The sequence below is a fragment of the Pipistrellus hanaki genome (assembly GCF_964339955.1).
Source record: "Pipistrellus hanaki genome assembly, chromosome: 3".
NCBI classification, from domain to species: domain Eukaryota; kingdom Metazoa; phylum Chordata; class Mammalia; order Chiroptera; family Vespertilionidae; genus Pipistrellus; species Pipistrellus hanaki.
In genome coordinates this window covers 83,211,772-83,228,072 of record NC_140505.1, presented here as the reverse complement: position 1 = coordinate 83,228,072, position 16,301 = coordinate 83,211,772, and the positions used below count along the sequence as shown (strand labels likewise).

The following is a 16,301-nucleotide window of genomic DNA, read 5'->3' as shown; positions in this document are numbered from 1 at the left end:
TGGGACCTTTCAGTCCACAGACCGACGCTCTACCACTGAGCCAAACCGGTTTCGGCTCATTATCCATTCTTGATTTATTTTTATTGTAAAGGCTGAGTAATGCTTTTGTTGGCTTCCCATCTATCTTGCCCCTAATAACTCTATGTTCTCTTTAACTATAATCTTCTATACATCATGTCCTTCTCTGGCTGCTACTATGACCATGCTGCTCATTACAATAACGGTGCCCAATTTGTTAACTGGCAGTTAAGCACTGCCACCTGGCTTCTATTATGTAGCAATCTTGTTACCTCCGATGCTATTGGGGAGCGCAGTTCTGTAATGTCATTTCCTACTGTCAGCCCTCAGGATCTACTCCAACTTCCCTATCTAACTTCCAAACAAACAGCTAGGGTTAAGTCATGATATAATCTATCTGTGAATGTGTTGAGTGTGTTAATAAATAATTAAGGCTATAATTCTAAGGAGGCGCACTCACCCGACACACAAGATTTAACATTCTAGTTAGATCCTTGAGAGGCAGGTGGTGTTAACTGCTGTTCAATGGTTTTTGGAAGCTTGGAAAAAACAATGGCCTGCACTAAGTGAACTACAAGTGTCATAACTCTTGCAGCAGATTATAAGAAAGAGGATCAAAAAATTCCTGGAATAGGGCATGCTAGAGTGAAAATACTAATATAATAAAAGGCTATGCTCCACTATGGGCTCAGAGAACATTTGAAAACCATAAAGATTATGCTTAAGGAAGTCACCAGTATCATGAGAAGATCAAGAATGGCTTTTTTATAGTCAGAGTAGCTTTATAATCATATTTTTCCTGACTAAATACAATAAGAGACCTTTTTGGTTAAAAAACTGAATTTTAGAAAGCAAGTAATATGGAAAAGCATAATTATAAAAAAATAACACTAAAATTTCACCACCTTGAGAAAACATAATTAACATTTTATTGTAGTGATCATTCATTTATGCATTTCATTATATATTTGTATATACCCATATGTCATTTTACATTAGTTGAATGTCATCTCTCCTATCAGAAGTATAGAGACCTTTCTTTTTTAATTATTAAATAAGGTATTACATATGTGTCCTTATCTCCTCATTACCCCCAAACTCCCCACTCATACCCTCACCCCCATTTTCTTTTTAAAACAACCTTATTTGCTCCTCCCTTCCCTCATTTACCCAGTTCATTAATTGCCATTCTCCACTATTCAAATCAATGTTAACAAAGTGCTGTTTATTTATTTATAACTTTTCTCCTGCTTTTAACGCATACAATTTTTCTTGTTATTTCTAATTTATTTATATTATAAAAATGCGGTAATATTTCATAGAGTTTTCCACTTGCTTCTTGCTTATCTCTCTTAGTACATGATGTAAATCTTTCCCAAGTTAACTATTATAAATCTATCTCATTCTTTATAATGGCTAGAAAACATTCTAGGATGTGGAGGCACTACCAATATTCTATTACTGATAAGCATTCATATGATTTCCAGCTATTGTTATTATGAATAATCTATATATATAAAAGCCCAATATGCAAAGTGTCCCCTTGGGAGTTCAACCGGGAGACCAGGAGTTTGATCATAGCAACTGGTTGTTCTGACATTTGGTCGATATGTGCTGACCACCAGGTGGTGGTGTGGAATGAAGGAAGGCCCAGCTGGCAGCCAGAAGGCCCAAATCGGCCCTGATAGCGGCCCAGGCCTAGGGACCCTACCCGTGCATGAATTTCATGCACTGGGCCTCTAGTTCTGTAATAATACCCTTCAACATATATCCTTAAGCATTGGTTGAATAGTTTATGCTAAAATTGTACCAGGGATTGACATAAAATTTCCTAGTTTATTGTTGCTGAGAGCCACTTTTTCTATTGTCTGATAATCAAGTCTCCAATGAATTATTTCCAGAATTTAAAATCTGTTAATCAGACTTTCCAAAATAAAACCTTCTTCTACCCTGCTATCAAAGTTATTCTTATAAATCACAAGTCAAATAATGTCACTTCCCTAACTCCTAATTACTTACAAAATAAAGACCACATTTCTCAGCATGCATTCAAAACCTGTTCTAGAGGAAGTCAAACTCATTTCTGATTACCTACCATTTATCCTACATTTGGCAATAATGAATAGCTTGCCATTTCCCCAACAATGCCCCTGTCTCCAACCAATAATGACAAGCAGAAGTTATCTTAACCTCTTCTGTGCTTCCAGAACTCTTGCTACATGTTTTTTAAGTAACATTTTTATTTTCAATATTTTTAGATGGATTGAAAAGTTGCAAAGATATTACAGAGAGTTTCTGTATATCCTTTACCCAGTTTTCCTTACATTAGCATTTTGTATTACCACTAGAAGCCCAGTGCACAAAATTTATGCACTCAGCAGGGAGGGAGGGTCCCTCAGCTGGCCCTACACCCTCTCACAGTCCAGGAGCCCTCAGGGTGTCCAACTGCTGCAGGGGCAGAAGAGGCTCCCACCACCACTGCTGCACTTGTCAGCCATGAGCCTGGCTTCGGGCTGAGTGGCTCCCCCTGTGGGAGTGCACTGACAACCAAGGGGAAGCTCCTGCATTGAGTGTCTGCTACCTAGTGGTCAGTGCAAGTCATAGCAACTGGTTTTTCTGCCATTTGGTCGATTTGCATATTAGCCTTTTATTATATAGGATAGTATATTTGTCAAAAAAAATAGTAATTATGAAAATACAATGTTGAGTGAAAAAAACAAGATAGAGAGGAAGACATATTGTGTGCCATTTTATATAGTTATGTCAAGCAAATGTAAGAGTATATTGAGAATCCACACATACAAGAATTCATACATGTGTTTAAGAATCCATTCTATAAAGAAAAGCAAGGGAATAAGCAAAGTGAAAATTTAGGGTAGTGGATTCTATTGGAAATGTGGCTGGGGAGCAAGGATGGGGAACTTCAAAGACATCAATAAAACTGGATTTCTTAAATGGGGTAATGGCCTCACAGGCATTAATTTTATTATGTAACTAGAGGTGCGGTGCATAAAATTTATGCATGGATAGGATCCCCTAGGCCTGCCTGGTGATCAGGGCCTCATCAGGTTCCCCACACCTCCCATTCTCTCTACCTCCTCCTTCCCTCACTCCCTCAGTGCCCCACCGTTGTTGCTGGTCACCCACCATGTTCCACTCTGCCCCCTGGTGGTCAGCATACATCATAGCAAGCACTTTAACTCCTGGTCAAATTCCCTGCCGAAACTGGTTTGGCTCAGTGGTAGAGCGTCTGTCTGCGGACTGAAAGGTCCTGGGTTCGATTCCGGTCAAGAGCATGTACCTTGGTTGCGGGCACATCCCCGGTGGGGATTGTGCAAGAGGCAGCTGATCGATGTTTCTCTCTCATCAATGTTTCTAGCTCTCTATCCTTCTCCCTTCCTCTCTGTAAAAAAAAATCAATAAAATATATATTTTTTAAAAAATTCCTATGGGGACAATTTGCATATTAGCCTTTTATTATATAGAATAAGCTAGTATTGGCATAAATATTCCCTATGCACCAAAAATTTAATTTTTGAAATTAATCCACACACATACACACACACACACACACACACACACACACAGAAAAGAGTAAGCACTCTGCAAACTGACCGCCATTTAAGAGAGCTGTTGATTTTGCAATTGCATAGGAGCAAAAAGAATGAGTGAGTATATCTTCTCTTTTTAACACTACATAGTCTGTAGCAAGACCCTCTTTTCTTCTAACATTTAAAGTTTGTTTCCTTTTTGTAATTATCTCAAAGCCCCTAAAAGTATAATTTATTTCATTTTTACTTTTTATTTAACATCAAAATTCTGTTTCATTTTTCCCCAGTGGCCAGGTTTTATCAGCTCTTCCTAGAACCACAAGGCAAGTTCAAATTCTGCAGAATCTTACTACAACATATGAGGTAATTTTTCCCTTATTTATCTGTATACTAGAGGCCCAGTGCACAAATTGGTACATAGGTGGGGTCCCTAGCCTGGCTGGTGATCAAGGCCTATCAGGGCGGGTGGGTTGGGGGGGAAGTGGGGTGGCCAACCAGGAAGAGGGGGCGTGCAGGTTTGCCAGCTGGGGGGAGAGGGGCCGCAGGAGGTTGGCTGGCCAGGGGGAGGGGATATGGGAGGTTGGCTACCTGGCCCCCAATTGGGGCTGATCTGGGGGACCAGCCAGCAGGGGAGGGGGCTGAGGGAAGTTGTCTGTGGGAGCACACTGACTACCAGGGGCAGCTCCTGCATGGAGCATCTGCTCCCGGTGGTCAGTGCATGTCATAGTGACTAGTCGGCCGCTCATTCTGGTTGTTTGATCATTTAGGCTTTTATATAGAGAGAGACTAGAGGCCAAATGGACAAACTCCCTGCATGGGTGGGGTCCCTAGATCTGGCTGGTGATCAGGCTGATCTGCAGGGAGACTGGTGGAGTGATCAAGGGGGCCCCACTGGCACCTGCCTTGGCCAGCCTGGTGCCACCCACTTGCCAGCCCCACCCCTGTTGCCATCACCAGTCACCTCCCTCTGCAGGGCAACGGGTGGAATGATTGGGGGTGGGGGGCTTCCTGGCACCTGCATTGATTGACCTGGGGCCTATGGGCTGGGGGAAACTCCTGTATTGAGCATCTTCCCTCTGGTGTTCAGTGCTTGTCAGAGCAACTGGTCATTCCACTGGTTGCTCTGCTATTTGGTTGATTTGCATATTGGGCTTTTATTATATTAGGATTATTTCATTTTGTGGAAGTATTGTATGCCATGCTCTCTCCTATACATTTTCTAACTTACATATAGCTGTATAAACCCTTCTTCTTATACCCTTTTCCTCTTCCCATAATTACATGATTTTACCGGTTCCCAAAATCAAACCTTCTTCATTTGTACTTTTGGCTTTTTAGCTAACCACATAATAGTACCTTGGGGTTGAAAGTGTGTACTTATAAAGATACTATGATAAAAGGAAGTTCAATAGGACTTTGCTTATAAAACAATGGTTTTTAACTAAGAAGCAAACATAAAAAAAGACAAGGGAAAATTTACTAGCATTTTCATGCCTGGGACCCATCTCCCCAGAATGCCTCATAAGGGCTACAAAATATCAGGGTAAAAGTTTGACAGCTCCATGTTTTTCAGTTAGACCAGATTAAGGTTTGGATAGAAATACATGTGTAGCATGAAGAGGGGGAGCTGGAGATGACTGGGAGCACCCTTAAACCATGCAGCTCTGACACCTGTGCAGAAAGGAAGATTGTGTATGAAGAGTCTCTAGACTGAAGGGCAGTTCCTATGTAGGTCTGGGGGGACCAGTGATGAGTCCTTAAGCCAATGTCACATCTAAGAAGAAACTCCTATCTAGCAGGAATAGACCTGCTTTATTTTTTTTTGGACCTGCATTAATATAATCATAATGCTCAATCACTGGCCGTCTACAGCCCCGGAGAGCAGGGTCTCAGTCTCTGGTGGATCAAGAGCAGGAACAGCTGGTGAGGTCAGTTAACTATATTTCTCCCAACAGAGGAGTTGAGCAGTGAATTTTCACAGCCAACACATTGTGGACAGAGGAAATCCCACCAAAGGAAATGTCAGAAATTTAAAATTTAGTTCTTAGTCTGCCACTCCTAAGTGTGAGATTTTAGACAAGTTGACTATGAGCCTTTATTTCTCCACCTGAATAGTAAAAAGAATAACACTTATTGGGTCTATATCAAACTATTACTATTATGATCACAGGAAATGAGTGTGAAAGTGCTTTGAAACGTGCAGTGAAATAGGGAAAAAATGTGAATAATTTTGTAAGATATTGACCAAAGCTCATAGTTAGATTAAAGAATGAAAACACAGACATGATGATTACATCAAGAATATGGATTTTTTTAAATTAAAAAAACCGCCATTTTATCAAGTTTCTGTACAAAATTTTATTTCTCTTCTAAGCATCTGACATACTAGTACACATCCAGTTATATACAGTTGGGCCTTAAGTATATTCATTCACTCCTTCATTCATTGTTTCATCAAATATTTATTGAGTACCTACCATGTTTCAGGCCCTCTTTAGGAACTGAAATGGCAGAGAAAAATAAAACAAGATCCACACAAAATAAAAGCTTATAATGCCATGTGTATAAATGAGGACCAGTGGCCAGGAAGTATATTTTCACTAGAGGCCTGATGCATGAAATTCGTAAACGGGTAGGGTTCCTAGGCCTGGCCCATGATCAGGGTTGATCTGTGGGTGAACTGGTGGGGCAATCAAGGGGCCCCCACTGGGGCGATGAGGGGGCCCCCATCTTGGCCAGCCTGATATTGCAGGCTCACAGGCCCTGCCCCCCCCCCCCCCCCCCCCCGCCGCCACCACTACCAGTTGGCTCCCTCTGCAGGAGGCGACCCATGGAGCAATTGGGGGCAACGCTGGTCTACTCACTGGCCAACCCCAACCCCACCATCCCCTTCCCCAGCTGAGCCCTGCCCCCTGCCACCTCCCACTCTCTGGCCAGCCTCATCCCCTGCCACCAGTTGCCTCCCTCTGCTGGGCAACCAACAGGGTGCCTACTGGCACCTGCCTTGGCTGGCCTGGGGCCTGAGGGTTGGGGGAAGCTCCTGCATTGGACTTCTGCCCCCTATTGGTCAGTGAACATTATAGCAACCAGTAGTTCCATGGTCATTCTGCCATTCAGTCAATGTTCATATTAGGCTTTTATTATATAAGACTAGAGACCCAGTGCATGAAATTTGTGCATGGGGGTGGGGGGGGCCCTCAACCCAGCCTGCAATGATGCCAGCATCCAGCACCCTGGCTGCTATGAATGCCACCATCTTTGCGATGGAGTGATGGTTAATTTGCATATTACCTTTTTATTAGATATGATGATTCTCCTTACAGACACACTTTTATGAGACTAGCTGCAGATGAGAATAATATGAACAACATTTTTGTTTTATCAATTTTTCCACTTAAAACTGCAGATTGTTCTGTGGCAGCCAGTAACTGCTGACTTTATTGCAAAAGCAAAAGAAGTCCATTTTTTTGTGAATGCAGTTGATATAATCAATGTGAAATCCCACTTACGTGACAGCAGAATTCAATTCAGGTAAGCATCATTTAATTTTTAATGAATAGTTATAAGCACCCATGAGGCATTTGACTAGCAGATAGTACAATTGCTTTTTGGAAAAACAATACTATGTTAGATCTCCAAAATAGACTGGTGATAAAGCTCAAGTAGCTGGCTCTGTGACCTTGAGCAAGTGTTTTAACTTCTCACGACCTTGCTCCCTTATCTCAAAATTATTGTTAGACTCAATGATCTGTGCAGTTTCTTATAGGTCCTCCTAATTCCTTCCTTCTTATAGTTCCTCTAATGTATACCCAGACTTGGCGAGCAAAACTGTTATTCTCTTGAGTAGACTTTGTGGTACCTTTCAAAAGCAACTGGTAAAGAAGATTTTGCTTCCTTCACTAGATCATTGAACATCCCTGAATGTCTGCCTCTAAACTAAAATGTATCAAATGCAGTTTCTGCTCAGAGTTCATGCCCTCTTCCTTTTGAAGTCTCCTATCCAACATCTGCTGTCTGTGTCCATTGTTCAAATGCCAGTGTCCTCCTGTTGCCCTAGCACTTCCTGAAGGCCATGCTCTCTTCTCTGCACCAGAGGGCAACCTTTGGAGAACACTCTATGATAATTATTAATAACTAGAGGCCCAGTACATGAAATTAATGCATGGGGGGGGATCTCTCAGCTCAACCTGTACCCTCTCTAATACGAAAGCCCTTGGGGGCTGTCCAACTGCCAGTTTAGGCCCGATCCCTGTGGCAGTTGGACATCCCTCTCATAATCCAGGACCTCTGGCTCCTAACTGCTCACCTGCCTCTTTCTGCCCTAATCACTTTGCCTGCCTGTCTGATCCCCCTAACTGCCATCCCCTCCCAGCCTGGTTACCCCTAACTGCCCTGTTCTGCCAGCCTGGTTGCCCCTATTAACTTTTTTAAAATAATATCCCCTTCACACACAATTGTATTTGAATTCCTTATTGGCTTCTCCCTCTCACACAATTTTTCTCTCTCCTTTATGTAACACTTTTTCCTACTGACTCGTCATTTATAAACTTTCTTTCCTTCTTATTTCCATCATCCTTCTTCCCATCTTTCTCCTATCCTCCCTCCCTCCCCACATTCCTTCTTTCCTTTATCTTTACCCCTGCCCTCCCTCCCCTTTTCCTTCCTTCCCACCTTAACTGTTTTCTTCATGTCCTCCCTCAGACCAGCTTTGCTCCCTCCTCCATTTCTTCCTTCTTCCCATTCTCCTTTTAAGCTTTACTGGCTCCCCTTTAAAATTTTTTCTTCCCTCTCTCCTTCTCTCTCATCCAATCTTTTCCATACATTTTTTTTTCCAGCTATTTTCTTTCATTGTTTTTTATTAAGGTATTATATGTGTACATATCTTACAATTGCCCACCCGCCTCCACTATTATACATGCCCTTCCTCCCCAGAGTTTTTCGTCCATTGGTTTTGCTTATATGCATGCATACAAGTCTTTTGATTGATCTCTTATCTCCAGATCTCCCTACTCTCCCTGCTGTAATTTGACAGTCTGTTTGTTGCTTTACTGTCTCTGTATCTATCTTTTTGGTCATCAGTTTATAATGTTCTTTATTATCCATAAATGAGTGAGATCATGTGATGTTTTTCTTTCATTGACTGGCTTATTTCACTCAGCAAAATGTTCTCCAATTCCATCCATGTTGCTGCAAATGATAAGAATTCCTTCTTTTTTATGGCAGCATAGTATTCCATTGTGTAGATGTAGCATTGTTTTTTGATCCAATCATCTGCTGAAGGGCACCTAGGTTGTTTCCAAATCTTAGCTATTGTAAATTGTGCTGCTATGAACATAGGGGTGCATATATCCTTTTTGATTGGTGTTTCTAGTTTCTTAGGATATATCCCTAGAAGTGGGATTACTGGGTCAAATGGGAGTTCCATTTTCAGTTTTTTGAGGAAACTCCATACTGTTCTCCACAGTGGCTGCACAAGAGTTCCTTTTTCTCCGCATCCTCTCTAGCACTTGTCGTTTGTTGATATGTAGATGATAGCCATTCTGACAGGTGTGAGATGGTACCACATTGTTTTTTTCATTTGCATCTCTCAGATAATTAGTGACTTTGAGCATGTTTTCATGTGCCTCTTGGCCTTCCTTCTGTCTTCTTTTGAAAAGATTCTATTTAGATCCATTGCCCATTTTTTAATTGGATCATTTATCTTCCTTTTATTAAGTTGTATAAGCTGTCTGTAGATGTTGGAGATTACTTTTTCATACATTCTTCTCTACTTACTTCCACTGTTTTATTTTTTTTAATATATTTTATTGATTTTGTACAGAGAGGAAGGGAGAGAGATAGAGAGCTAGAAACATCGATGAGAGAGAGTCATCGATCAGCCGCCTCTTGCACACCCCCTACTGGGGATGTGCCCACAACCAAGGTACATGCCCTTGACCGGAATCGAACCCGGGACCTTTCAGTCCCCAAGCTGACACTCTATCCATTGAGCCAAACCGGTCTCGGCTACTTCCACTGTTTTAATATCTATCTACCCACCAAATTATTCACTATCATTTATCTTTTTCTTTTCTGACTCCTACTTTTATTATTTTTTTTTAATCAATCTTTATTGTTCATATTATTACAAAGGTTCCTCATTTCTTCCCCCTTCCACCAGGTTCCCACCCCACCCTCCACCCCCCATTGTTCTCATCCATAGATGCACAGTTTATATTCAGTCTCTTTCTCCCTCCCTTTCCCCCCCCCCCCAACCGAGAACAGTCAGTCCACTCCCCTCCCATATCGCTGACTCTACTACAATGAACCGCTATTATTGTTCATCAGGTTTTTCAATCTCCTTTTTTTGTTGTTGTTATTGTTGTTTTTTTAAAATTAATAAACTTTTACACTTCTAAGAATAAATTTTAAAATGTAATAATTTTAAACCTTGTATTTTTTTCTGCCCTGGGAATTGAGAGCAAACTTGTTTACATGTAAACTTGCCCTTAGGCTATCAAAAGGTGTAGCCATTCAAGTGTAAATGGACACATTGTTTAAACATAGGTGCTGGTTGGAATTGGATTACCTGTTCTGGGTGGGAAGGGCTTGTCATTCCCTTTCTCCATTAAAATTAAGGTGTTAGCTTTAAAACCTCTTTTTGGCAAGAGACCTTAAACTTTCATAACTTTAAATTTTTCAGATAGTAAATCAGTTACTTAGCATTTTCTCAAATCAATAATACGTCCACATGTCCAAGGATACACTTCACAGAAAAGACATTTCCAAATAGATCAACCAACCTCATCCAGGCCCCACACAAGGCACTTACAGATCAACACCCCAGCGCTATACTAACTCAACACATCCAGATCTAAGCCTTCCTCATTTGATTCAGCAGACCCTCAAGTTCCCCCAAAAGTTTCCAGCCATGTCTAAGAGGCAGCCGTGGGGCGGAGGCAAGCGAGGAGTGAGCTGTTCCGGGCTTGGCTGCTCCGAGCCTGGCCTCTGTTGCTCTGGTCCGTTCCACAACCAGCTGCTCCGGGTCTGGCCACTGCTGCTCCCGTCCTGGCTGCTTCGGGCGTGGCTGCTGCTGCTCCGGGCCTGGCCGTTCCCGACCTGGCTGCTCCAAGCATGGTTGCTGCTGCTCTGTGCCTGGCTGCTCCCAACCCAGCTGCCCCGGGCCCGGCTGCTCTGGGCCCGGCCACTCCGAGCCTGGAAGCTCCTGGCCTGGATGCTCCGGGCTTGGCTACTACTGTTCTGGGCCTGGCTGCTCCCGACCCGGCTGCTCTGGGCCCGGCTTCTCCGGGCCCGGCCACTCCAGGTCTGGATGCTCCTGGACTGGCCACCCTGGGCTTGGCCGCCTCCGCCTCAGGCCTGGCTGCCACTGCCCCAGGTCTGGCTGCTCCAGGCCTGCCTGTTGCTGCTCTGGTTCTGGCTGCTGCTGCTCTGGGGCCTGGCCGTTGCTGCTCCGGGCCCGGCTGCCACTGCCTTGTGCCTGGCCACTCTAGGCCTGGTTGCCACCGTTCCAACATTCTGTCCCTTTTTTTTTTAAACGCATTTATGTTGCAATGTTGGCTGCTGAGTTGAGTTCTGACTTAGTCTTTGATTTTTCAAGATCTTCTTTGTATTCTTTCTTAAGTAATTTTACTATCTTTTGCTCTCACTTGATTTCTTCACATTGAAAACTTCTTCGGTTTCTTCCTCCTTGTCCTGGAAGCTCAGCAGGTTGGCCTGTGGCGCCCCTTTGTTCTCTGCGGGCTCCTGTGCTGCTTCAGCCTGTTGCAGGGGTCGGCACCGCCGCCCAGGAAGCCGCCCCTGGCCTCGGCTCCGTGGCCCGCACTCAGTGGTCGAAGGCCCAGGGGCACCCCCTGCCCCCGGGGGCCCCGTAGCCCTGCTCCTTGCTGGCGCCTGGCTGGCAGGGGCTCCTGCTCCTCGTCGCGTTCCTCCAATCTGGAGCTTTTTTTTCTCCTTCCCGCTAGGGGGCGTCTAGCATCAGAGTCAACAGACTGTCCTCTGCGCGCAATGTGCGAGACTCCAGGGGCTCGCTTTTCACCGCTCCCCCAGGACTCCACCTCACAGCCCCATCTTCCCCTGCCTGTGCCTGGGTCCCCAGGGTCTGGCCTAGAACTGGGGTTCAGAGCAGTTGAAACTGGTGCCCAGCACAGCCGGGGCTCCTGTTTCCTTCCCTCCAGGGCAATCCCGCATCAGAGTCAACATTCCTTCCCTTGCGCACAATGTGCGCGACTCCGGGGGCTCGGCCTTTCGCCGCTCTCCCAGGATTCCACCTCACAGCCCTGTCTCCCTCTGCTTGAGCCTGGGTCCCCAGGGATTGGCCTAGAACTGGGGTTCAGAGCAGTCGGGAGTGGGGCTCAGCGCCGCCGGAGGTTTTGTTTCTTCCCGCCAGGGCAATCCAGCATCAGAGTCAACATTCAGTCCTCTGTGCGCAATGTGCGCGCAACTCCGGGGGCCCTGCTTTTCGCTGCTCGCCTGGGATTCCGCCTCACAGCCCCGTCTCCCCCTGCCTGAGCCTGGGTCCCCAGGGTCTGGCCCATAACTTGGGGCTCAGCGCTGACGGTTTGGGGGTTCAGCCCAGGCTGGGGTTATTATTTCCTCCCTGCTAGGGAACGCCGGGCAGCACCCAGCCCTCTCCTCCTCTCTGGCTGCGACCTCTCCGCGCGCGTGCGTGCAGGCGCACAGCATGTCTCTGTACCTTAGGATTTTTCAGCTCCTCTAATTTTCCTTCTGGTTTTCTCTTTCCTTCTTGTTGTAGAATTTTCAGTCAGTCGACTACCTGTAGCTCTGGGTGATGTCCACTCTACATTTTAGTTGTATTCCATTGAAATTGTTGTGTGCTGCTGCGGTTAGGTGTCTTCCTGAGCAGCCATCTTGGATCCTCCCTCAATTAATCTGATTCCTACTTTTAAAATCTGTCCCCAGTACACAGCTATACTTGATTTTCATTATAGATCCTACAGTTCACTCATACATCCTTTTTTCTTCTTTAACTCTGCTCTCTACTAATTCCTTTATAAAGTTCTTCCCTCCCTTTTTTTTATATATATATATTTCTTATTGATTTTTTACAGAAAGGAAGAAAGAGGGAGAGTTAGAAACATTGATGAGAACATCAATATGCTGCCTCTTGCACACCCCCCACTGGAGATGTGCCACAACAAGATACATGCCCTTGACTGGAATGGAATCTGGGATCCTTAAGTCTGCAGGCTGAAGCGCTATCCATTGAGCCAAACTGGTTAGGGCCCTCCCTCCCTTCCTAAAGCTTCCGTTGGAGGTGGAGGTATTAACCCCAGCCCAGGGCTCAGCCCCGGCTAGGTGTTCACCGCTCCTCCTTCCCGGCCTCCCTACCACTGTCCTGCTCCCATTCCCTGCCCAGGACACCCCATCCAGCGAGGGTGGCCCATGCGGCCTGGGCACTGCTGCTGCCACTGCAATGCAGGAGCGCCTCTGCCCAGAAGGTCTCAGACAGTCCACCTCTCAGTCCCAGACCTGTGGGCGCCTCCCCGCCAACAGCCCGCACCAGGGGCCACCACCCTCCTCCCATGCTTGACGGGGCTTGCTCCCCGCCCCTCGCTGGGCTCACCTGCTCTCCCCCTCCACCCCCCTCCACCCCCCCTCCACACACACACACACACACACACACACACACACAGTCGCCACTCCCACAAGCAGCCCTGAGTTTCCTTCCCTTTTCCATTCCTGCATCTTTTTCCTGTTCCCTCTCTGTATTTTTGTTTCTCCTCTCTGCCTGTCTGCATGCAGGCCTGCCTTCATCTCCCTCTCCTTTCTTATTCCCCACATGGTATCCTACCCTACCGGCCTTGTAGCTGCCTGAGCAGAGGGCGGGGATGCAGCCTGCTTATCTGGTCACAAGGTAATGCTGTAACAGATAATTTGCATATTTCTCTATTATTAGTATAGATTTTTGTTATTGGTGTTTACTGCCTTCTAGAAACTGTGCTGGGCGTTTTTATACATTGTATCATTTACTCTTTAACTCTGTGAGATAAATACTCTCCTCAATTTGCAGGTGAAAATGTTTTTCAAACTTACAAATGAATTTCTCTATGTCAATTGGCAAGAATATAACGGATCTAGGAGTTGAACCCAGATCTTTCTGATGTCAAAAGCTTGATTTTTATCTATTGGCCTCACTAAAAGTAAATAAATATTATTAAATGATAGCTCTTTCAACTTGTTTATCTCAGATAATTAAATGGCTGAGTCGGTTAAAATGTTTGTCTCATTAACATTGTGGCACTTCTCAAGAAGTTTCACCTTGAAGAACTTTTGCTTGTTAGATTTCTTAGTGATTTTTCCCATGCTCGCCTATTGTAGCTACAATGGGCCATGTGGGGAAATCAGGGCCGTTTTTGAAAACCAGCTCACCCTCTGTCTTATCGTCTAGTATCTTGTTGGAAGATGTGGAAGATCTAATCCGCCAGCAGACTTCCAATGATACCATCACCCCCCGGGCCTCCTCCTCATTCTATGAAAATTATCACCCACTAAATGAAGTAAGCCATCACATTTCTCTCCAAAATTACTATTTTCATTTAACCAGCATTTTCACTTCAATGATTATTGAAATATCATAATTAATGGAAGGGGTAAAAAAATATTACAATTAGGTTGATCATATGGTAGTAACTCTTCCTTTTGTAGATATTTTCACTGGGAAAATTGCCATAATATTTGGTAAACTGACTCTAAGCAGGATTTTGTCCATAACTAAGAGTATCTACCTACTAGGAGTAATACTACATACTAAGGAACAGCAGAAAATAATATATAGGGCCTTTGTATTGAAACTGCCACACAAAAATTTAACAGTCCACTGTGTTAGTCTGCCATAACAAATTACCACAGATTGGACAGCAGAACGTTATTCTCTCATAGTTCTGGAGGCTGGAAGTCAACAATGGAGGTATCAATAGGGTTAGCTTTTCCTGAGGCATCTCTCCTTGACTTACAGATGACTGCCTTCTTGCTATGTTCTTACCTGGCCTTTTCTCTGTTATGTACACATCCCTGGTGCTCTGTATGTCTCAGTCTTTACTTCTTATAAGAACACCAGTTAGAATGGATTAGGACCCATACTAACAGCCTCATTTTAACTTAATTACCTCTTTAAAGGCCCTATCTCCAAATATAGTCACATTCTAAGATACTAGAAGTTATGTGCTTTAACATATGAATTTGGGAGGAACACAATTTAATAATGACATTCCAGAAAATGCCTTGGAACTCTCCTCCCTTCCACCCCCACTCCTGTCTAGGAGGCTCATAGGAACCATAGAAATCTTGCTCTCAGAAAATTCCTCCAAATCCTCCTTCCCCTTCAGCATTGATCTCCTTTTCAGTCCTCACCACAATGTGGGCAGGATGTATTCTTTTGTCATTGACTCTCACTAAGAAAACGTAAGTAATCCACCATGGGGAGAAAAACAAATAGCCATAAAAGTACTTTTTAAAACAAATAGCAAAACAAGACAGTTATTCAAAGGATGTTATCTTCATTACCTCAATTAGATTGTGAAATAAAGAGTCTTCTATAAAACTGCCTTCATATAATACAGCCTCCTCTGTGGGAGGAATTCTACTGAACCATCACTGGAACACAAAACAGTTGTGTGTAGTTGTTCTTTCAGATGTAGTTGTTAACGAAAAAAAAACATTGAAACCTGTAAAGAATTTTTTAAAGAGTTTATTTGAGCCTTACTGTGGACAATTGCCGGGAATTGAGATAATGCTCCGAAGAATGGCGGGTTACATTTTTCTATTTATACACCGAAATCAAAGGAGGGACATAGGTGGGTTACATGAAATTCATTGGTGATGGAGTAAGGAGGCGGGAGAAAGCAAAGCGGTGGGAAAGTCCTGGGATTGGATAAAAAGTAAAATGATGGAGGTGTACTCAGGTGAGTGCAGGAACAATTAACATGATAAAGAAGGAATTTGAGGCATCTGTCCTGGCACCCACCACATTTGGTTGTGCCCCAGGGGCTCCGGAAAAAGGGAAGTTACAAGTTACCCAGACATCTCACAGATATGTTATCTTAGAGGCAAAAAGGCAAACGGGCTCAATAAAAAGATCAAAGTTGATCTTTGTCTGGGAGAATATCTGGGACATGACTACCTACTATAACCTGTTAGATATTTAATTTTCAAACCATCTTTTGTGGTTATCTTAGGTCTCTGGGTTTGCAAGACTACCACGCAGGCCTTCCCTGAGCTTGTCAGGTTAGCATGTGGCTTTTTTCTTTCACATAGTAATTCCTTAGAAGAGTAGCACGTAAACAGAGGCCCACTGAGGAAATCCTCAGACATAGGCAGCGCTGGTGTTTGGCAGCAGGTAGGCCTCCCAGGAGCACCTTTGGACACTAGCCTAAAGTCAGGCCTGGAATTTTTTATTTGTCCTTCCACTGTAGTCTTGATGGAATCACAAGTACCACTGGTCTGTCATCTAGGAGACAGGCCCAGAGTCAGACGCCTTCTCAGAGTAGAAAAGAATTGTTTTTCCCTCCAGATTGTTTACAACTTTGCCTCTCATCATTTCACAGATCCTCTTGTGAATTCACAGGTTTCTAGTGGGAAATAATGGCACTATCATTTATCCTGGGCAAAGACAGTGTCCAGGGCTTCCTTGGGTTGCTCTTAAAAAGTGAATTTTTTTAATTTAAGATAAAAGTGAACTTGTGAATGAATGATAAAGAGGATTTCATACACAGA

The 16,301-nt window shown here is 44.0% G+C and overlaps 1 protein-coding gene across 2 annotated transcripts in view; it reads left to right on the top strand.

Annotated features, from left to right (window-relative positions):
* Positions 1-16,301, top strand: part of CPB2 (carboxypeptidase B2) — a 48,101-nt gene that overhangs the window by 7,485 nt on the left and 24,315 nt on the right. For both annotated transcript variants that reach the window (XM_084879428.1, XM_084879429.1), the window contains exons 2-4: positions 3,857-3,932; positions 6,976-7,100; positions 13,978-14,086. In XM_084879428.1, the coding sequence (XP_084735554.1) occupies positions 3,857-3,932; positions 6,976-7,100; positions 13,978-14,086 (310 nt within the window). The remainder of the gene's footprint in view (positions 1-3,856; positions 3,933-6,975; positions 7,101-13,977; positions 14,087-16,301) is intronic.